This window comes from Pelmatolapia mariae, linkage group LG7 (genome assembly GCF_036321145.2).
Source record: "Pelmatolapia mariae isolate MD_Pm_ZW linkage group LG7, Pm_UMD_F_2, whole genome shotgun sequence".
Lineage (NCBI taxonomy): Eukaryota > Metazoa > Chordata > Actinopteri > Cichliformes > Cichlidae > Pelmatolapia > Pelmatolapia mariae.
Window position 1 is genome coordinate 30,024,657 of NC_086233.1, and position 21,049 is coordinate 30,045,705.

The window sequence follows — 21,049 nt, forward strand, 5'->3', positions numbered from 1 at the left end:
TCTGAAGAGCAGATGGGCAGCAGCAGAAGACCACACTGGGTGCAACTCCCATCAGTTACAAACATTAAGCTGAGGTGACATTCACAGAGGCTCACCAAAATTGGACAACAGAAGATATTACCTGGTTCTGGTGAGTTCCTGCTACAAAGCAGTATTAGTGCCGCATTTTGAGAATAAAGTTGAAAAAAAAAAAGCAGCTGTGGCAAAATTATATATTTTTTTCTTAATGTGGCCTTAATACTCTGTCACACCCTGCTGTGACGTTCAGATGGCACAGCAAGGATTTGTTGTAAACAACATGAATGAAACTTGTTTCTCTACATGTATATCTGTGGCCAGGTATGCACGTGACAAGCGTTAACACCATAACATACACCAAAAATTCTGAATGCATTGCGCTGTAGAATTCCACATAGATTCTTAATCTGGTCACATGCATAACATCTGGTGTGAGTCAAATTTTTTGTATTACTGCTCCACAACCCTCATCTCTGAGCTTTATAACTCAATGAATCAGGCAGCGTTTAGAGAGCAGTACCCCAGAAAGATCTTGTTTTTGGGGGGGATTTTTGCAGGTAAGTCTGAACGCATTCTAAACAAAGCACAATTTCAAAGTAAAATGAAGGTTGAGTGGAGGGGAAAAAGAGGCCAGTCTAAATAATGAAGGGCCTGCAGTTGGAGTAACCTGATCTGCAGTCTTTGAACTCTGGTGTCAGATAGCAAGGAGTGAAGTGGTCCCTTCACCAGAGAAAACAAGAGATGAGAGACTTTTCTCTAGGAAGGGTAACATCACTGTAATCACATTAGATTTGGTCTGTAATTCAGGAAATTCAGTGCACTCATCAAACAATTATGCCGATTGTGTTATGTTTTTTTTTTTTGTCTTGCATAATCAGTGAACAGAAACAAAAAAACAAATCAAATATGCTCTTTCATGCCTGTTTGTGCAACAGCTGTCAGGTAACGTGCGTAACGAAAAATACTTCTGATGGGAGGAGATATTTAGTATGAACCTGTTCCATGAACGGGCAAGAATGTGACAGTAAAGTGCCAACATATGTCCCCTCCTTAGCACAGTCATTAGTGTGGATATGCAGTGATGTGCATGTCACATGGTTAACTCTGTCTTAATGTATCTTGGGTGATTAAAGCAAAAGTGCAAAGAGAAGTGCAGCTAAAGTTTTTCAGGGAGTAAATACGTAAAGTAATGGATTACTGTTTTAATGTTAATGTGGACTGTACTTTTCTGGCTTTTTCTGTTTTATAGCCATCAAACTGTATTTGAATTTTGATAGTGAAGTCACTGTGTTGGTGTAGCTGAAAGCTACACGGGCTTTCAGAAAAAGGAACATGGACAGCTGTAGAAACCATGGATGAGAAGTTGTTTAAGTTACACCATTTGGTAGCCTGATTCAAAGAATCACAGGTAGTGGGTAACCATACAGTAGTGTCTGTAGTAGTCTGAAGTAGTTTTTTATTTTTTGATAACTTTTCCACATTTGTAATTTTCACGGTCCAAATCAAGGTCAGTGAAGCAGCCACATAAATTACCATATGGTAAGGTGGGTGGTGGGAAACATCCAAGTGGTTCTATGGCCTCCTGGAGAAGGGGAAAAGAGGCTAATTTGTGTCCAGTGAAGTCACCAAACATTGTTTCTCACCTGATAAAGGGTTTAAAATGTGCGACCACCCCCAACCGTCTGCAGCAGATGGCTGCCTGTCTCTGAGCCTGGTTCTGTCAGAGGTTTCTTCCTGTTGAAAGGGAGTTTTCCCTTCCCACGGTCGCCAGGTGCTCGTTCATAGGGGGTCATTTGATTGTTTGGGTTTTGTCTGTATTACTGTAGGGTACTTTACAATATAAAGTGCCTTGAGGTGACTGGTGTTGTGATTTGGGACAATATAATTGAAACTGAACTGAAAGTTTAGCACAAGAATAATAACACTGACTAAGCGCATCTACAGTGACAACTCTGGATGTTTCATAGGCTTTTCTCTGATTTTCAACTGTCATTTTTTTTCAGCGGGTACAGCTGATTATGGAAACTGTGGCATGTTATTACAGCACTTGATTTCAGTGAGCTTATTCTTTCACAAATGATTGCAAAGGCATGCTGAATGGCTAGGTAACTGATTTTATACACCCATGGCACTAAAAAGATGAAAGATTAAGAAGTGTGGCACAATATCTTTTGTCCGAATAGTGTGTGATCATCACAAATATATTAATATTCATCAAAACAAACACCCTAAAATATGCAGAAAATGGGCCTATATTGTGCAAAAATGCCAATAATCAACAATACAGAGTCATAACTGAAATAAATTCTGCTTTTATTTATTTTTTATTTTCTCCCATCATGTTATATTGAAAGTATATCACTTTCACTTTTGCTAGCGATCCAAGTGAACAGCTAAAACACAACCAGGATGGTGGTTTGTCCCATTATAAACTTTGTAAAGTGAAATCACAGGAAAGGAATGAAGTCACACCTGATATCACAACTCAGATTGACAGTGGCTGATACTTTAAACCCCTATAACCAACTCCACTGAACTGTATCTCTGAGTTTTCTGCATTTTTAAGGAAAATATAAGTAATATTAAACAAATCCTAACTGTCTCTCAGAGAGCTCAGCCTGCAACTCAATGCTGATTAAATCCAAGGAGCTTCTGGGTGAATCGGGTTCATTATATCAGTACACGTGAGGCATTGTGATCATATTTTGGTGGCGTGTTAGAACGGAGTTGAAAAGCTGTTACGTCTAGTATTTGAACAATGCCAACCCCAAATAGCATTAAAAGAATTGGTCTGTTAGTGATGCATGTCTGAGATGTACAAGTTGATCAGTTTCACAAGGACTGCCATGTTTCTCAAACAAAACGCTTTCACTCTAAAGCATGTAAAATATGCTATAATCACAATCACTGCCTGCATGCTCTTGGTTTACTGTTTCCATGCCAGAAATAGCTGGCATTTGAAAGAGCTTTTAACCTTACCCTGAATTGGGTGAGAGACAGATGTAGCATTAGGTTTTCATAAAACATCTGGAAGTTAAGATTACTGCAGTACCGCTTCACCATTAAAACATTTAAGAGAAAATGTTCAACCACAAAAAGTTTCAAATGCAAACAAGGTGAGGGTGATATGAAAGAAGTCAGACATCACAGGTAGCTCAGATTTCAAGTTGTGATGGAAATCCAGACTTGAAACCGATTCTGGAAAGTAGACAGTGCCCTCTTTCCTTTCATACGCTGTCTTGTTAAAACAATACTGAGCAGGTCATTCAAGTTAAAACAAATCAGTACATTTATATCTTTCAGGCACTAAAAGCAATTTAGTTAGTTTTCCAGTCTTTGTTTGGGCTGTTGTTGATTGTTCTTCCCCGACCGAGTGCTCCCATGAAGAGGCAGTGGAGACGGTCACGTGACCCTGAAACTGTGAGTCAAATGCAGCTCCAGTCATACTGAGAGCAGCTGTTTTAAATATCTGCTGCAATCCTGCTGAGTTGCAACATGTGTCTGGAGCGTCAGCAAAATCCTTGTTAATGGTACATTCATCAGAGCTTCAGATAATACGAGAAGTTGTCATATGGCCTGTATTTTTCTTCCAATGCTCCTACCAGACAGCGAGGGGTCATCACAATAAAGATTTTTCTTTTAAAGGACAATAAGATGCTCTCGATTATGAGAGGATGACACCACCACCACAACCCATTTCTTTGAGGCCTTTGTAGTCTGTTCTCTTCCTTGTCTCACTCTTGTGCTACTGGTCATCGTCATATCTCTGCAGTGCGTCCTCAAGCTTGGCCGTGATCTTCTGGAAGAAGCTGATCTGCTGGCGTAGGTGGTACTGCATCTGCGAGCGGAAGTCCCGTACACGTGTGCGGTGGAAGTGCTGGATTTCTGCCAGCGTGGCGAAAGAAATGATGTTGCAGCGGTCGTGGAGCTCACCTTCCTTCTTCGGGCAGTCTTTCACCTTAGTCAGCGCACCTGAGAAAATATATCGGAGAGTTCAAAAGTTAAAAAAAAAACTTTGGATCTTTCACAATAAAAAAAAAATGTATTCAAAAATATTCTGTGATGATGAAAACATTGTAAATAAAACCCTGACACATTTATTTCTGAAATAATATTCTACAGCTATCCATCCATCCATTCACATCCGCTTATCCTTTACAGGGTCGCGGGGGGCGCTGGAGCCTATCCCAGCTGTCAGAGGGCGAGAGGCAAGGTACACCCTGGACAGGTCGCCAGTGTGTCGCAGGCCTAACACACAGAGACAAACAACCATTCACACTCACATTCACACCTGTGGGCAATTCCCACTAACTGCATGTCTTTGGACTGTGGGAGAAACCCCGGAGTACCCGGGGAGAACCCATGCAAACACAGGGAGAACATGCAAACTCCACACCAGCCTGATGGTGGAGTTGAACTCAGAACCTTCTTGCTGTGCGGCAACAGTGCTAACCACCATGCCACTCTGCTTTGATATTCATCTATCTTAAAAATACATTACCTCAAAAACAGGTTTCCTTTCTTTACACAGATAAACAAGAACACTTCAGTGACAGATAGCTGATAAGATAACAGTCTAAGTTTGCAAAGTTGAAGTTACAGTCACTATAGGTCGTGGCAACACATACACAGATATTTTTGGGTTTTTAGGTTTTAGCTTTTGACCTACAAGTAAACTGTTATCTCCATTTATCAGATCACTAAAAATAGAGCCTCCAGAGACACATTAAGGGCATACCATTAATGTGGTATGCCCTTAATGGCAAGCCACATTAATGGTATGATGTCCTTTTCGACATCATTAATGTGCAATGTTTTTTTCATGAGACAATTTCCTGTAATGGTAGGTGCAGGCAAAATACTGTTGCAATACATTTGTTATTCTTAATATCTGCAATTTTGTTCCTCTGTTTAGAAAGACAGGCGTGAGAATGAAGTACTACATCCAACACGAACTCTCATTGCCCAGAGTCTGACACCAACATCGTCGCCAGTTTTAAACAGGCCTCTCTGTCTGTCTAACAATCCCAACAATCAGATGACCCCGTGCTGACCAAGCGCTTTGGTGACACAGGGAAGGAAAAACTCCCTTTTAACAGGAAAAACCTCAACTAAGGCAGAACCAAGTTTAGTGAGGGTAACCGGTCTGTCGTGACCAGTTTTGGGGGGGATTTAAAAACATTTTATTAAAAAACAACAACAAAAAAACTACTAAGAAGGGCCAAGGGGAACAGACACTCTGACAAAGGACAAGGGGCGACAGCAACTATACATAAACAGAAGGGTGATTAGAGGAAGTGCAGACAGCTGGGGAGAAGAAGACACATCTGAACTAAATTGCAGAGCCAAGACAAGGGAACTAAAAGCAAAGCACAAGGAAAAAACTAACTTTCGAAATAAAGCAGGAAGTGAGATATCTAAAAGTGGAAAATATGAATGAACGTACGGGAAACTTGACACAAAAAGATGGAGCACTGAGGGAAAAAAAAAGAACTCTAAAGCAACTAAGAACTAATAAAATGGGTAAATACACTAAGAGAGAGAATACATTAAACAGTTTAAACAAGAACCAAATGCAAAGTTTAAATGTGCAAAATTTAAAAGTAAAAACTCACAAACATTGGATCAGACAATCTGAGACCATGGCACTGTCATGTAAATCACCACATTGGCTCAGGACACTTCAAGAAATGATCTTGAAATTAGACAGGTTAAAACTTTATTCGAGTATAATCCAAAAACGCTGACATCTTCTCTGGACGCTTCTTATTAATGTTCATTTAAAAAGCCTGCATCTCTGATGGTGTGGAGGATGCATTAGCGTGTGTGGAACTGGCAGCATGCACATCTGGAAAAGCAGCATTAACGCTGAAAGGTATATACAGCTTTAGAGCAACATATGCTCCTATCCACACAATGCAGTCTTTTTCAAGGTAGGCCTTGCATATATCAGCAAGGCAATGTTAAACTACATACTGTCCATGCATTACAGCAATATTGCTTTGCATTAGAAGAGCACTCAACTGGCCTTCCTGCAGTCCAGACCTTTCACAAACTGAAAACACTTGGCACATTGTGAAATGAAAAATAGAACAAGAACATTTTTTTAAAGCAGCCACTGGATAACTCAAAGACTTTATTATGAATGGAAGGAACAGGAGGACTCCTGCACAGTACTTTCTTTTTCCTCCTTTTTTTGCCTAGCAACTTTTTGCCCCCTAGGCTTCTGATTGGCCAAAATTTATATGGTTAAGGTTATATCGCCACTTGATTTTATCTTTCAATATAAAATCCCCATTATAAAAAAATACCCTTTTACACTCCCATTGACCAATTCTCAGGACTTGATGATAACAACAGAACCATTCATCAATCAATCAATCAATCAATCTTTATTTATAAAGCACTTTTCATACAAAACAAACTGTAGCACAAAGTGCTTTACATGGTTAAAAGCAGCCCACCCCACCCCACCCTCCCACTCATCCCCCGCACTCTCATTAACTCTTCACAACTTGCTATATGGTTGTGCTCTCTTTAGCTTGTGTGGGTTCACTGGGGTTTTTTGTGCTCAGATAAAAAAAAAAAGACACTCGTAGGAGTTCAGTTTTCCCCCTGAGACAACATTTAGTTGGTTTTTTGCCAAAATTAGAAAATTGACACTTCAAAATAAATGTCCACAAAGCAGTTGGTGACATCAGGGTGGCTACACAGGAAAGAGGAAGTCAAACTCAATAGTCAAATCAAGGAAGTCTGGGATTTTTTTAGAACTTCTACACAAATAATTAAAACACAATTCTACAAAAGGAACTTGTGCAATACAAAATTCATGAGGTCATAACTGAATCACATAAAATCATGACATGTTGAGAAACCTGCAGAAATGTGCTGATTATTGCAAACTTTTTCCAGGTTTCTTTGAAGATACCCATCACCCACTTATGACTCACAGTGTTTAGAGTGACTCAAGCTTTGGGGGGGAGGCTGTACAGTCCAGACAGACATGACCAACAAAGAGGGATCTCAGAGTGAAGGACTAACTCACATGAATGTGGAGGAAATTGCGAGGAAGCTGATCTTGAACGTGCTGACCTAGTTTCTCCTTCTCTCTATCTCACAAAGATCAGAAGCACAAGTTTGCCACCACAGTGAAGAAAAAAAAACTCGGACTTTGCTCTCCTCCCTGCCAAGGGGATTACTGAGCTATAATTTGAACTCTTGTACTGTTATGCTGGTAGGAAATCTTGTAAAGCTATGTAACTCTCTGTACCCCCTCATACATTCACCTCCCCTCTTCTTCTTCTTCTTCCTATTTTTCTTTAACCAACAGGAGGAAAGAGGAAAAAAGGGGGGGACAAAAAAAGAGGAGGAGGGGAATGTAATCCTGAGACCGCTCCATTTTGGATTCCTGTAGTCCCGGGGCAACAGAGTACAAGAGGCCCAGGAATTCCCACTCATTCAAATCAGATGTAGCCTTTGGACTTAAAAGACTGAACTGGCTAGATGACTGTCACCGTAAGTGACATATGTAGTTCAACAAAGCAGTCAAACATGAGGTGTTACAGCTGCCATTTTATATGTTTTCTAATTTAGCCATTACTGGAGAAAGTGTATATGAGACAATATGAGACTGATAGAAGTTAGTGGAATGTGGAGCTGCTGCTGCTGAGAAAAAAATGAAGCCTGATGTGTCTGGAAATGCAAACCCTCTGGAGTCCTGTTTTCCTTCTTGCCTATTTCTTTATCAAATCAGATGCTGTGTGAACTAAGCCAGTCATCTTATGCGAACCTAAGTTATTTCACAACCCCAGCAGCAGTGTCGACTCTGCAGTATGGTCAATGGTTGAAGGATGTTACTCACCGGATACTGACCTTTTCTAACATCAGCAGAGATGATTACAAAAGTCTGAGAGTGCTTATTGTAAAGGCTTACAAATTCTTCTGCATGCTGGGTCTATTTTATAGTTGTGTTAGTCATTTCCTTTGGATGTGTTATAATTAGGGTTATAATTTAGTTTACAGCAGGATAGAATCTAATTTTAGATTGCTGAAAACTAGAAGAGGATCTCATATTCTACTGGAACACCTCTGCATGCTTCATATTTTAAATAAGCTTTATTATACTGGATCCATTGTGTAAAGTAAGTCATTTTAGCACTGCTGTCATTACAAGCCAACGTTGATCTCATTGCCTGTTTTTCACAAATAGAAGGTTAGAGCAGGAGGTGGGCAGGGCTTCATGTTAAGTGCTGCTGTGGAATATACCTTGTTACTGACATCAAGGGTAGGAAAACCATAGAGGTTTCTGTTACCACTGAAATGTTTAAACCCATACACATCAGGTCAATTAGTGAGCACAAAACTGAAGAAACTTGAGTAGACTTTCATTTTGCTTTATATTTTTGATCCAAATCAAATGATTTCATGGTTATGATCTGGTTTGTAGCTTGGCTGGCTCACTTGAAGGCTTAAATGTATATAAAATGTAATGATTTTCTGAAACATCAGTGGACAAAATGAATGAGAAATTCACTACTGGAACTAGAGGTCTTAAAAAAGTGGGCGGTCACTGTTGAGCTCTGTAAGTCCACTTGAAACTACTGACCATGAATGAACAGAATCAACACTTTGTATGAAAAGGACAAAAAAAATGTTGCCAGTCAGTGTTTTCAGTGATGAAAACCACGCCGGTGCCCCAGAATTATGTCACTAATTTGTGGGAGATCACCTGAAATGTTTAAATTAAGTTGGCCTTTCTTTCCGAGATTTTAATCAATTTGGTTATAATTTAAGTAAAATGTGTTTTACTGGTTTAACTGGTTTTTATTTAGTATCCCATTTAATATAAAATACCCTGAACCAATGATGCTCTGTGGAGAGAAACTTTGGCATGAAAAACTTAAATAACAGGAAAAAAACAGCGAGTTAGTAAGTAAATGGGCTTTGCAAGGCATAAAACAATGTGCTTGTTATTTGTCAACAGGAAAGGAGGTGAAGCCCTGTCAGTCACACGGACTATTGCAATTCAGGCTCGTTCCACAGTTGGGAGCTGGGATTGCATCTGGAGAACAGAGTTCAGCGGACTATAGAAACAGTGTCTCTCGGTCTGGCAAACGTCTGGACTCTGCGTGCCAGGAGAAACTCCCTCCTCCCAACCTGCAGGGAACTAATAAGCCAACTCCTGCTTTGTAAATGTGTGTGTGTGTTTTCAAAATGAGCAAATACAGGCCCTCGCACAGTACCCCGAGTGTTACAATGGACCACGGGTTTCAGTTTTCGACGCAGATTGACATTGCTCTTCACTAAATGAAAACAGATGTTTCTCTTGGTTGGGATACAGTCAGAATCTGGGTCTTTGTATGTCTGCATGATTAACAGACATGCTAGAAGCACTTAGACGCATTTAATTCATTTTTATTTTTTTCTTTAAACGCTAGTTAAAAGCTTCCCTACATACTTGGTGCCGAGTCTGTTTCCTTTCCTCCAAGTTTGTTGGCGTTTTTTGATTTTTCATAATTGGTTTGTAACTAATTAGAATTTATTTTCCCAAGAAAGTATTTTAACATATTTAGGCAGTATTAAAACGTTAGCTCTGCATGAAAACTGAACATCTTTCCTTTACATTTGTGCTCTAAAACTGCAGAGCTGAATTTTTTTTACCAACATGAAGACAAAGACACTTTCCCACCTTTCTGCACATGGATGATATCAGGGAAGTTGGCCAGGTGTCCTTTGTAGATGTCCAGCAGGTCGGAAATGAGGTCCAGGTCCTGCCGCGGCTGATCAGCAAAATACTCTCCTATTGCCTCGTAAGCCTCCCCCGTGTAGGAAATGGCCTTGTTCAAGCCCACTGAGTAGACCTGCTGGTCCAGCTCGAAAGCCTGTGCCAGGAGTTTGAAGGACTGTCCGACCTTCTGGTACTCCTTTTTGAACCCCGATATTTGTTTACGGCCGAACTCGTTGATGCTGGTGTTCACAACTACGATGTTCTCGTCCATCTTCTTGGTGAATGTTTTGAAGCCTTCAATTTTGCTCTCGACTTCCTGCAGGTCCAGGGGTACAGACGGGGGGCTGATGGAAAAAAGAAAGGGGAAGATTGTCATTTTAAATCTTGAAGCTATTTTTTTCTACTGCTTATCTTTTGCTCACTATCTGGCACACCCTATTTTTAAAGGCCTTCAACTCCAAGTTGTTAAAACAGAGCAAAGAACATAGTTTATAATATTAGTTCCCTATACAAGGTCAAATATCTTTCAGCTAAACTTAACACTATTAAAAAGAACCTGACGAAAAACTTTGTCATTTCCCAAAATGCTATGTGCAACTTAATAAAGACATTACCAATTCTCAGACTCCTACCTGATTGTGAGGAAGAAATTGGCCCCGACCAGCTCGTCCCTCTCTGCCTTCCTCTTTCCCTGCTTCCATGCCTTCTCATCCGCCCCACAAGTCAGGAAATGCTGGAAAACGTCACAGTGCGCCAGCACAGGATGGCTTGTCATGTGGTTCATCCACCAGATCAGACCCTTCCTCCTCTTGGAGAGGAAGTCCTCCTCGAAGCGGCCCGTGGCCTGCTTCTCTGGCAGGTGGGGCACTGAGATGACAGGGAAGCGCTCCACAAGCCGACCGTAGAGCCAGTCAAAGTGTTTATACCTGCAGGGAGGAGTGGAGAGAAGAGAAATTGGGACTGGTTGAATAAGTGAGGTGAGGTAAATGCCAGGAGCATGTAGTGAGATGGAGTGAAAAAGATAAAAGGAGGGGAAGTGTAGGAATCTTTTCCCAACAAGCCCTGAGGGAATTTGAGTGTAGTTCAACTAACAGACACAGGGACATGGAAACAATGTGAAAGCTGTTGAGGGAACCTCAGAGAGGAAACAAGAGAAGGCTCCAGATGGCAAAAATCCACAGCTCTGTTTTTAACATTTCGTAAACCGCAGTAAAAATCGGAAAAGTGGAGAAAAAGGAAGACGATACATACCTGCGGTTGACTTGGACATTGGTGTGCGTTGGAGTAAGGCCATATGACATGTAGCTCTTCATCCCTTTGAACTTTGTTTGCTTGGTGGGGTCGTCAATGGTGCACGTGAATGGATAGGGGTCCTCCTGCCACTCTGGTCCATGCTTCCCCATCACCACACAGATCCTGTCTCCATCTTTCACAAAAGCTGACGCCTCCCCTAGCAGGAAGGCCTCCCCTCCGGACTTGACGAAGGTGGAGAACCTGTTCAGGTTCCTCCCCACTGTGGCTGAACTCTTGGCCTGCTGCTGCTGGGAGCTCCCACGGCCCGGCAGGGAGGTGGCAACTGGGTGCAAAGGAGGGCTGCTGCCGAGACCCTGAGGGACATTGGCCACAGGAGAGCTGTCGTCCCACTCGTCATCCCAGTCATCATCGCTGCCCTGGCTAGTGTGGAAGCTGCTGCTATCAGCCCCAAATCCTCTATGAGGCTGGGAGGATGTGTAGGAGGTCTGGACTTTGGTTTGGGTCAAGGAGAAGCCATTGTTGTTGGAGGTGATGTGGTCTCTGATGATCTCAACATAAGAGGCAGGGAAGAGACCAGCCTCCCCCCTGCTGTTCTCCCCCTCCAGCCAACCCTCCAGCTCCTCCTCGCTAAACAGAGTCACCACCTCATTCTCTGCTATGGAGATCTCTCCTGGATTTTCAGAGTGGAAATCGTATAACACTTTGGCCTTCAGCGCCATAATTTCAATACTGCTGCAATATATTTATATATATATATATTTCTGGTTCTGATTCTCAAAGCTTCCTCGAAAATGTTATGTCTTCCAGCACGATTAAACCTTTAGGATCTGTGCAGCTTTAATCAGATTTAGGAAGTTTTATGATAAAAAAAACACACCAAACCATTCCACCTTTGACCAAATTAAACACGGTTGTATCTGTGATCCACGCGCAAAAGAATAAGAAGACGGACACGCAAAAGTAGTCCTGTATCCGACACCCACCTCCTCTCTCTCCTTTCCGCGGGTTCAAATATCATTAGTTTCCATGCACAACTTAATCCAAGTCCGAAAACGCATTCAAAACCTGTCCTTTTTTCTCCCTTGCGGAAAGATTTTAAAGTTTTCAAGTTTAAAGCCAACAAACTTGCGACGGCAGGATAGCCGTCTTTCCCCAAGATAAAAGCCGGGGGGGAAAGTCCTCTTTTTTCCCCTCCTCTCTCCAAGATGCTTGTAAGTTAAAGGCACCAGCACTAACACGTAGTTACACAGGCTGACTAACGGAGGGTGGAGCCAGGAACAAGTTCAGTCAAGTCTCTGAAGTCAGACCAATAACTTTTAAAAACCAAAAAACTTCCAGCTTTTATACACTCATTGATCCAGAACAATCCACATCAAGCGGGGTATGTTAGATTAACTGTCCCAAATAACCTGCTTTATGGGCTATGACGTCATTGCACGTAATCTTTGAACTGGCCTCAGGCTAATAAGCCTTATGTTAATTAGAGAAATTCGCTAGTCACTCTTCAGGATGCTAAAAATACACATTTTAAACGTTAAAAGTTAATTTGGGCTTTGATAAAAAGTTAAAAATAAAATAGTGTTTTTGTTTTAAAGTAAAGTCTCCATCAAGTACCTGGATGTTTCAGCTTCACCGGGCAGGAACGATGTGTTCGCATCAATTCGACATGCTGAAAGTTTCTGTTCGCTTGATTTGTAATCTGAGAAGATTTTTTTGTGACAGCACAACTTGTTTGGCTGCTTATGCTGTTGTGAAACTGCTTTTCAGTTGGGTTTCAGGGAGAAAAATAAGTATATATAAATACATAAAAACATGTTTTAACCCAGCAAAACAAATATTAAATGTTTTTTGTTGTTGTCTTACAATCTATATGGATGAATGGGATATTTTATTTCTCATCTTCTTATAATTTATTCTGCATAAATTAATTGTATCAAAACAAAAATAAAATAAAAATAATATGCATGTGCAGGATATATATTATAGTATTTTATTAATATCCTTTTCCCCTCTGCCCACTAGAGGTCGCTGTTTCATCACCCACTGAAAGCAGAGCACAGTTCATCCTCCCGTCCACTTGATGGCAGTAAACCAACCCTTTCATTCAACTGTGGCGATATTAAACCTACCAGACAAAGAAGATAATAATTAAACAAAAGCTGGACATTTTTTTATTATTATTTTTTATCAAGCGTGTTTCGCGTCAGCACATAAAACCCGAGAGTCGCTTTGGCTTACTGCAGGCAGCTGCGGAATAAATGAGGACAGTCAGATTATGTGAAACCTGCATGGACTTGATTTAATTTAGATTTCTTTTTTTAAAGGTAATTATGAGGTATGTGTATGTGCTGTAGGTGCTTTGTTTTCCTGTGTCTGTTAAATTAGGAATTGCCCGTGGACAGACTTGATCGAGAGGAAGATAAATTGATGATTTATGCCAGTTTAAATAAAATATAAATTGTTTTTAACAGAAAAACTGAAGGACACTCTGTTTTTACAGTTCATTTGCTGTAGCTACAATTAGGCGTCTTGTAACCGACAAGATTTATTTTTATGAACTGGACAATTTTGCCTTCATAAATATGTGACTGTAATCTTTACCATAGTAAACTGAATCAGGGGATTTAGTATTGCAGCAGCTGCATGTTATGAGGTGTAGTATACAGCTGTTGCACGATAGGACTTGCAAAGCAACAAGTCCTCTTTGAGGGCAATTTAAAGAGGAGTGTTGTGCCAGAAACTGATTTCCAATGTTTCCGTGTATTTTTTATGTGTAATATCTTTACGTATGTTGGTAAATAGACTTCGGTGAACAGCGTTTACAAAGGGGTTTTATATAGAATTAAAAAATTATATGTTTTTTCAAGTATCTTTACAACTCTGTGTTATTGTACTTTACATTATAACCAATCCGGTCCTTTATCCCCACTTAAAATATTTGTACAGAACTATTGTAATATTTGCTGCCATTTCTGCTGTCCTCTTGGCCAACTTACTCTTACAAAAGACATTTTTAATGTTAATGACATTTTTTTAACTGCATAAATAAAGGTTATATAAAAGTCGCTGCCAAAAACTGATTGCGCCTTCTACCTTGTTACACGAATGTTGTTTGTGGCTCAGTATGACTTTGTGTCATCCATGAGGGATGCATTTGACATATGTTTCACATATTATAGCCCAACAAGTTACTTATAGCAGTTTAAATACGAGCAATCACTTTTTGGCAAATACCGGAAATCAGTTTTTGGCAGACAATCACTTTTTGGCACAACAACGAGAAAAGGGGAAAACACTAACAGATTAGATGTGGTCATTTGTGGTAAACATGCATTGAAATCAGCACGTCTTAGTGTCTGCTGAAGTGAAATTAAACCCATTAAAAACAGTAATATTTTTTAAAAAAAAATCACCAGCTTATATACAAGAACATGAAACATTTTTCATAATGTAAACCCTAAAATTGAAGAAAGTCAAGTAAAACACAAAAAAACTGAAAAATAAATCTTGATCCTCTAATATGAGGAGGCTGTAGAGTTGAAGCTGTTCTTAGGACTCAGTTTAGGTCACACATGAAAATTAAGATGGATCAAATCAAGACTTGCACCGCCTGTAAATGTGAATTTCCTTGAGTAATTATTAAAAAACTTGTGGCATCAGCGGCAAAGGAAAGAAAGATAACAGCAAAGGCAGCTGATGGAAGCAGTCGTTATCTATGATGCCAGTGATATTAGCAACAGATACAAATAAATAATCTTAAAGTGTTTCTAACACCGTGTTCTCGCTCTCTGTTTCAGACATCCTATGATGTCCAGCCTGGTTCAAACCACCTCGGACAGTTTGTGTAAACTCGTCCGCTGGGCTCACAGCCACGGCACCATCTGCAACCTCCTCCCCAGCTTGCAGCACATCACCCGTGGCTCCTACAGCAATGTGCTGACAGCTGAATCTGGTCTGCACGGTGGCAGCGTCCCCATTGCTGTGTGGGGCTGTGGGGCTGGACACGCCTACCACTGGCCCCTTGGTGAAAATGCAAACACTTGTGGTGGCTCAGCCAGTACCAGACAAGGCCAGGAGAGGTTTGCTGGAGGTCGTCCAGCCAGTAAGGTGAGGTAAAGATGTGAGGTGCTGGTATTGTCTGAAATGACACAGGGATGTGCAAATGTGCAAAGAATTGGGTTACTGACAAATTCACATGAGCTTAGGGCCAGTGTATAATCAGCATGTGGGTTCATGAGCCTTCAATGCTTTGTCTGTCAACATATGATTAAACCCAGACAAGACTGGAAAATCCCTGCAGCCTTACATTTATGTTGGATTTTGGTGAAATAATGCACTCTTAAATCACTTTTACAGTGGCTTTGTTTTTGGAACGTCTACAAGCCATCTTTAAGTTACAGTCCACAGATTTCATGCAAGTTATGCATAATTTTAAGGCTTAATTTGATGTAAACTGGTGACTTACATGAAAATTAATTGTACAGTTGTCATGAACTCTACAGTAAAGCTATAGAGACAATTATGTACTGGATTACAAGGTTGTACAGTTGGACATCACCTCTTTCTAAATGTTCAGATTGCAGTGAGAACATCATGTGACCTCTCCTATAGTGAAGCGGCATCAGAGGGCGAGGAGTTCAGCGGTCGGCTTTTTGACATTGCTGCATGTGATTCATCAGCCACAGATGAGGATGGCGACTATGAGCCCCGGCCATCTAGGAAAAGAGGCAGGGCCCAGGGAGGAGCCATCGCGGCAAAGAAGGTCAAACAGGAATCCGCCCCAGCAGAAGACGATGACACTGGGCTCGCAGAGACAGACCCAGTCTGTGTTTTACAGACTCATCAGGCACCAAACACATACTCTCAAATCACACAAACACTGTGGCCAAAAAAGGCTCTTTCATCTTGCTGTCAGCCCCAGCATGGACAACATGTGGGGTGCGAGGGATCGATGGATCCAGAGATGGAGGTACTAGGAGGAGGCAGCTGCACAGCAGGGACCACAGAGCAGGCTGAGCGATGCAGCTCTGCCACAGAGACTACAGAGAAGAACACAGGTACCAGCTCGCATGTTTTCATGCTGTTAGGGGAACAAAACATAACGTTGTTTTTGTTTGTAATTTTTTTGTGTGTCTGTAAAGCTGAAGAAGACGAGAGTGAGCTGGAGAAGCTGCGAGCATTACTCTTGGCAGAACGCAGCCGAAACCAACAAATGACAGAGATGATCTCCAATTTGAAGCAGGACAAAGAGCTGCTGCAACATGAACTCACGAAGAAAGCTGAACTCATCTGTGACTTTCTGCAGGACAAACTGCGCCCCGGTAAGCTCACGAATCTGTGCCGTTTGTAACCTTACACAAAAATCACGTTCACTGAACTAGAGTTAGTTGGTTTCTCAAAATCTTCAGTCCTCATCCTTCTCTGTCTTTCTTCTAGAGAAGAGGTGGCCTCGTTGTTCCACTCAGGTGGAACCTGGAAGCTCACACATGGCGTCCTCTGATGATGCAGCTGGGTTTGATTTGCCAACGTTGTTTGACTCATTTGAGGAAGTTGAGCTTCATCCTCTAGAGCGCCATCGGACCCCGAAGAGCAAGAGGAGCCGGGATGGAGAAAACACTCGAGTCAGGAGTAAGGACACATAGACACACTCTGATGAATGTGTCACAGAGTACTCACTGTGCTAAACATTGCTTTTTTGTTTTTATTGGTAGTGAAAAACGTGGTGGGTGTGATAGCACGCTACATGGCTGCCCTCCAGGAGTTTCGCCGCAGCGTCTCCATGAAGGTGGCGTTTGACCGCATCGGTGTGGACCGCAACACAATCTCTCGCACGGCGGCCATAGCAGAGCTCAGCCTGGCTGCTCCAGAGGTTTTTCACGCACTGGCACCATGGGATGAGAAGGAGGAGACGCTGGCACACTACGCCCACCGCTGCCGACAGGCGATGGACGACACCATTAAGGCCAAGATCAAAACAATGAAGGCAAAAGGAGAACTGTTGCCCATTGTGTCAAAGTGACAGTTACATGTATGTTGCTCGCTCTGCCTGACTGAGGCACAGGCCTACAAAACCTCTGCATACTTTATGTATAGAAAAAAAAATCAGAGAAAAATACCACCTTAGGATTTTTAACATAATTGACTTCAAATCATATGTCGATTGTATTCCAACCATCATGGGTGCTTCCTGTCTAGTGGATTTTTTTCTTGTGTGATTATGAAACAGAAGCGTGAAACTGACACTTGTTGACTTTCACGGCAGATTCAGCTGCTCAGAATTCATCAGGTTCTAAAAAATGTGTTTCTTATGGCTGTTTTACAATAAACCACAAAAAATATTTTTTCCTCCATTTATTAAATTGATATCTTTCACCCTCAAAGAACATCAGTGGGTGTATTAGAGTCCAGAAGCACTCCTGTTATCATCTTTAATGTATGCAACATTTTTATTATCCACAGCAGAATGAAAACAGTCGAAATATAACCTTTACTGCAATGTTTCACGGCCATGTAGAACAGTCTTCTGAACCTTTGTGCAGGTTTTCTAAAATCAGCAACCAGCTTTCTTAGTCATGAAAATATAAGAGAGGTCATTTAACACTCCCCTGAGGTCATTTACGACATCACAAACAGCTGTCCAAGATGAGAGACGTGGTGTGCGCCCAGGTTGTTCCAAAGCTGCGCCTCTCACACCAGAAGGTAGATCGGATGTAAAACGTCATGACTCGGGCTCCAGGCGTGGAAGAACTGGGAGGATGAGGTTTCCAAATGAGGAGTCCTGAGTGATGAAGAAGCCTGAAGAATGTGCATGTGCATGCTGCAAGAAAAGAAATAAAGGTGTTAACTACAGGCTTGACAGCAGAGGGCCACCCAAACACGCAATCACACCACCAGCATGACATGAAGAATCTGTGTTTTTCATTTTTCATTCTGTTTTATCAGTTAACTTGTTGAGGCTGAATTTGCATTGACAGTCTGATAACAAATCATAATTATTTCCCACTGTTAATGATATAGAAGGAGGATTAAATGCAGCTCATTTTTAAATCCAGTTGCCTTGAAACCTCTAATCTACATTAGCACATATGCACTGCTAAGTGATACCCAGCTGGTATTTACTGGTATTTTCTTGTAACTGTAATTTACAAGAAATGCTGCCCTCAGATCTATCAGGCAGCTTTGAGACAGCATGCCTGAACCAATGATTAATTCACCAGCACTTAGTAAAAATATTTGGGATTTCAGATCACAGATGTGGGATCTGGCATTTGTTTATCCAGCAGATTAGCTCTGACACTCTCAGCACCAGCTGTAATCACTGTAACTGTAATCACAGCTGAGGACACAGTGATGTGGAGTCAAGCAGTAAACTTGTAAAATAAATGACTGGAACATTAAGGATCAATGACCTCACTGCCCCCCTTAAAAATAAATAAATAAATAAATCCAGTATTAGTTGGGCTTCTATCAAAAGGCTCTTCTAATGTATGCTGTGTAGGATTGCTTGTAATCAGTGTAAGATTCATAACGAGGAGGGGTAATCACAGGGTTGGTTTATTTAATTATTATTGAATGTGGTTGCACTTCTAGTAGCGCTTCTGGTGTCTTACCTGCAAGGCAGCTTTCTGCTGCGCAGCGATATGCTGCTGTTCTGCGTTGTCCCTGAAGTCCTTAACACTGGGCCGGGCCAGCGAGATGCTACAGTGTTGGAGGGAAAAAGATGGCATGGAAGCACATGAAAATTACCAAAGTCTTTTCTGTTCTGCCTGAACTCGGCCCTTTAAGCCTGACTAATGACAGGTTATATGTTGGTGTTCTAACATCATCATAATTATTGTTCCAGGACCATCACTGCAAATGTCCAGTCACATTGTTGCGAAGTCATAACATTAGAGAAGAAAAAGGCAACTGGCACCTTGTCATAATAATGAGGGCATTAAAGTTCAGGCTTCAGGATTTGAAGCAGCACAGAGCTTTACACACTCGGAGCATCTGTTAATATGTTATAACTGAAACAACAGGGGAAAAGCTGTGTCCCAAAAAAATCGACTTTCCCACTGGACTGTTTACAATAAAATAAGCATATGGAGTGGTGAGCACACCTGTTCCCTCAGATGTTATTTGCCACATTTGTCAGGAGTCTCTCCACATCTTGGATGGCAATGAAACGTGTTTCACTAGGGGTGAACAACAACAACAGTGTCCAGCTGTTGTTCCTCATTGCACTGTATGTACAAGCCAGCCATCTTGTTTAATGCTACTGGCAGGGAGGTGGGAGTTAAACTGAAAGAGGTAAATATGGTTCTGTGAATTCCCGGGAAACTGCCAGTCATGCTGGTCACTCGGAACATCTCGGCTCAAGAAGCTTCCTAGAGATTGGATGTAGGCTATAACATGGTATTTATAGCAAACACATTCAGGTAGCCTACACATCACGCATGTGACTTTGTTTACATAAGATCTCAACCTGCATGCAGTGCAAGGAGACATATCCAACTTGATATCTGGGAATTCACAGAACCAAAGTTACCTTCATAACTTGCGTGTGTCCTGTCCTTGGATGACTTCTTTCATGTTTTTGCATCACTGTTGTAGTTGATGGTCCATAAGCAACAGTAATTATGATGTTGTAGGACCAATGCCAACACGAGGACATCAGATCATGCCATATACTAATGTCCCAGGTAAGCTTTACACACAGACTTAATATCACCCCCCCCCCCCCCCCCCCCCCCCTTATGTTACTTGGATTATGCTATACTACGCCTACCTGGCTCCAGGAGTATTCATGGACTGACTCTGCATCAGTCGCCTCCTTTCCTTTTCCAGCTCTGCCAATATAGCCACCCGGGTCTTGTTTGGGAAGGCTGTATTACAAAAAAAAAAAAAAAGAGTAAGGGACAGCTAATAATGGCCACGTTTTTGGGTAATTACAATTGAATGTTGAATAAACATCCAAAAAGATTAAGCTAAACAGTGTTTAAGATTATTTACCAGTTACTACTAAGCTTAGGTAGGGTTCAATGCAATTTTTTAGGATCTCATTTATAGCAAGATTTACTAGAAAACACAATAAAAATGATTCTTGTGATCATGGAGGTTCTTGCCCTATTCCTCCATCATGGAGGGGGCTGTTTCAGGGCATTCAGAGCTGGTAGCTACGCCCCTGTATTCAGCAGCCGATTCACAAGAACTTAAATGACCCAAAACAATTGAATTACCTTGTCCTGATGGATTAGTAGTCATCTCAGAGGCAGAGAGGTCAACAGCGGACACCAAAAAACCCCAAACAGGTTATATTAACGGTCAAATGCTTGGTGTTTCCTTCCCGCTGCGATTGTTTCGAAGCTACTGGAAACTGGTCATCGGTAAAAGTCCTCAATGGTGATTAATGTAAGTTAAAGTTAGAGAGAATAGACCATACAGGAGGACTTGGTGATGAACACCTCAGCAAGTGTCTTTGTAACAGACGATAAAACTCTCGACTGTGTGCCTGTGCTTCACCGCATTTTTGTTTCTTAAACTCGTGTACCGGTTTCACAATTACAAAAGATTGTAAAGGAAAGAGGACCCACTCTGCCTTTATTCAGGAAATTAAAAAAAAAAAAACAACCAAAAAAACTTGGTCCTTATTTACAATTTACAAAAATAACAAGATGTATAAAAGTAAGTAAATAACATCAAAGGGCTGAACTGAATGGAAAGAACACACATCACTGACCAAGAGGTTGTACGCTAAGGTTTTTTCTTATTATACCAAAGAATAGACCTAAAGATAGAGAAATTTAAAAAACAAAAGTAAAACAAAAAATAAATAAAAGAAAAAAATAAAATCATTAAGATAAACAGTAATAAAAATTTAGATATTTGTTTAGATATTTGTTTTTTAATATATATATATATATATATATATATATATATATATATATATATATATATATATATATATATATATATATATATATGTACTCAACTAATTGATTTCTTTATATTTAAATAAGAATTTGGGATAGGAACAAGACATTTTGAGATACATTACTTGAAATTTTC

General features: G+C 40.9%; 3 protein-coding genes across 5 annotated transcripts; 1 reads left to right on the forward strand and 2 right to left on the reverse strand.

The window, feature by feature from the left end:
• Positions 1-2,330: 2,330 nt before the first annotated feature.
• Positions 2,331-12,171, reverse strand: LOC134632170 (sorting nexin-18-like). Its single transcript, XM_063480819.1, has 4 exons — positions 10,997-12,171; positions 10,378-10,671; positions 9,707-10,089; positions 2,331-3,990 (listed from the first exon to the last, which is right to left on the reverse strand). The coding sequence occupies exons 1-4, from the start codon at positions 11,716-11,718 to the stop codon at positions 3,764-3,766; spliced, it is 1,626 nt and encodes a 541-aa protein (XP_063336889.1). The 5' UTR covers positions 11,719-12,171; the 3' UTR covers positions 2,331-3,763.
• A 1,007-nt stretch (positions 12,172-13,178) lies between these two features.
• Positions 13,179-17,338, forward strand: LOC134632171 (coiled-coil domain-containing protein 106). 3 transcript variants are annotated; one of them, XM_063480820.1, is made up of 6 exons: positions 13,179-13,334; positions 14,797-15,106; positions 15,576-16,056; positions 16,141-16,320; positions 16,436-16,627; positions 16,711-17,338. In XM_063480820.1, exons 1-6 carry the CDS (start codon positions 13,330-13,332, stop codon positions 17,016-17,018), a joined length of 1,476 nt encoding a protein of 491 aa, XP_063336890.1. In that variant the 5' UTR covers positions 13,179-13,329; the 3' UTR covers positions 17,019-17,338. The 3 variants fall into 3 exon arrangements, with proteins under 3 accessions (XP_063336890.1, XP_063336891.1, XP_063336892.1); XM_063480821.1 differs by having other exon boundaries at positions 13,179-13,323; XM_063480822.1 differs by lacking the exon at positions 13,179-13,334 and having other exon boundaries at positions 14,929-15,106; positions 15,611-16,056.
• Positions 17,339-17,349: 11 nt separating this feature from the next.
• LOC134632172 (SOSS complex subunit C) lies at positions 17,350-20,521 on the reverse strand. The gene is made up of 4 exons (XM_063480823.1): positions 20,221-20,521; positions 19,770-19,866; positions 18,610-18,697; positions 17,350-17,816 (listed from the first exon to the last, which is right to left on the reverse strand). The coding sequence occupies exons 1-4, from the start codon at positions 20,243-20,245 to the stop codon at positions 17,718-17,720; spliced, it is 309 nt and encodes a 102-aa protein (XP_063336893.1). The 5' UTR covers positions 20,246-20,521; the 3' UTR covers positions 17,350-17,717.
• Positions 20,522-21,049: the final 528 nt, after the last annotated feature.

Bases quoted from the DNA above. Each gene is read 5' to 3' on its own strand.
- LOC134632170 (XM_063480819.1), bottom strand. From the start codon at position 11,718: ATGGCGCTGAAGGCCAAAGTGTTATACGATTTCCACTCTGAAAATCCA. The intron at 10,672-10,996 runs GTATGTATCGTC...TCCTCCCTGCAG, and splicing joins AATGTCCAAGTCAACCGCAG to GTATAAACACTTTGACTGGC. The intron at 10,090-10,377 runs GTAGGAGTCTGA...TTTTTCCATCAG, and splicing joins AATTTCTTCCTCACAATCAG to CCCCCCGTCTGTACCCCTGG.
- LOC134632171 (XM_063480820.1), top strand. The intron at 16,057-16,140 runs GTACCAGCTCGC...GTGTCTGTAAAG, and splicing joins GACTACAGAGAAGAACACAG to CTGAAGAAGACGAGAGTGAG. The intron at 16,321-16,435 runs GTAAGCTCACGA...TCTTTCTTCTAG, and splicing joins GCAGGACAAACTGCGCCCCG to AGAAGAGGTGGCCTCGTTGT.
- LOC134632172 (XM_063480823.1), bottom strand. From the start codon at position 20,245: ATGACTACTAATCCATCAGGACAAG. The intron at 18,698-19,769 runs GTAGGCGTAGTA...CCAACACTGTAG, and splicing joins ATGAATACTCCTGGAGCCAG to CATCTCGCTGGCCCGGCCCA. The intron at 17,817-18,609 runs GTAAGACACCAG...CTTTTCTTGCAG, and splicing joins AGCAGAAAGCTGCCTTGCAG to CATGCACATGCACATTCTTC.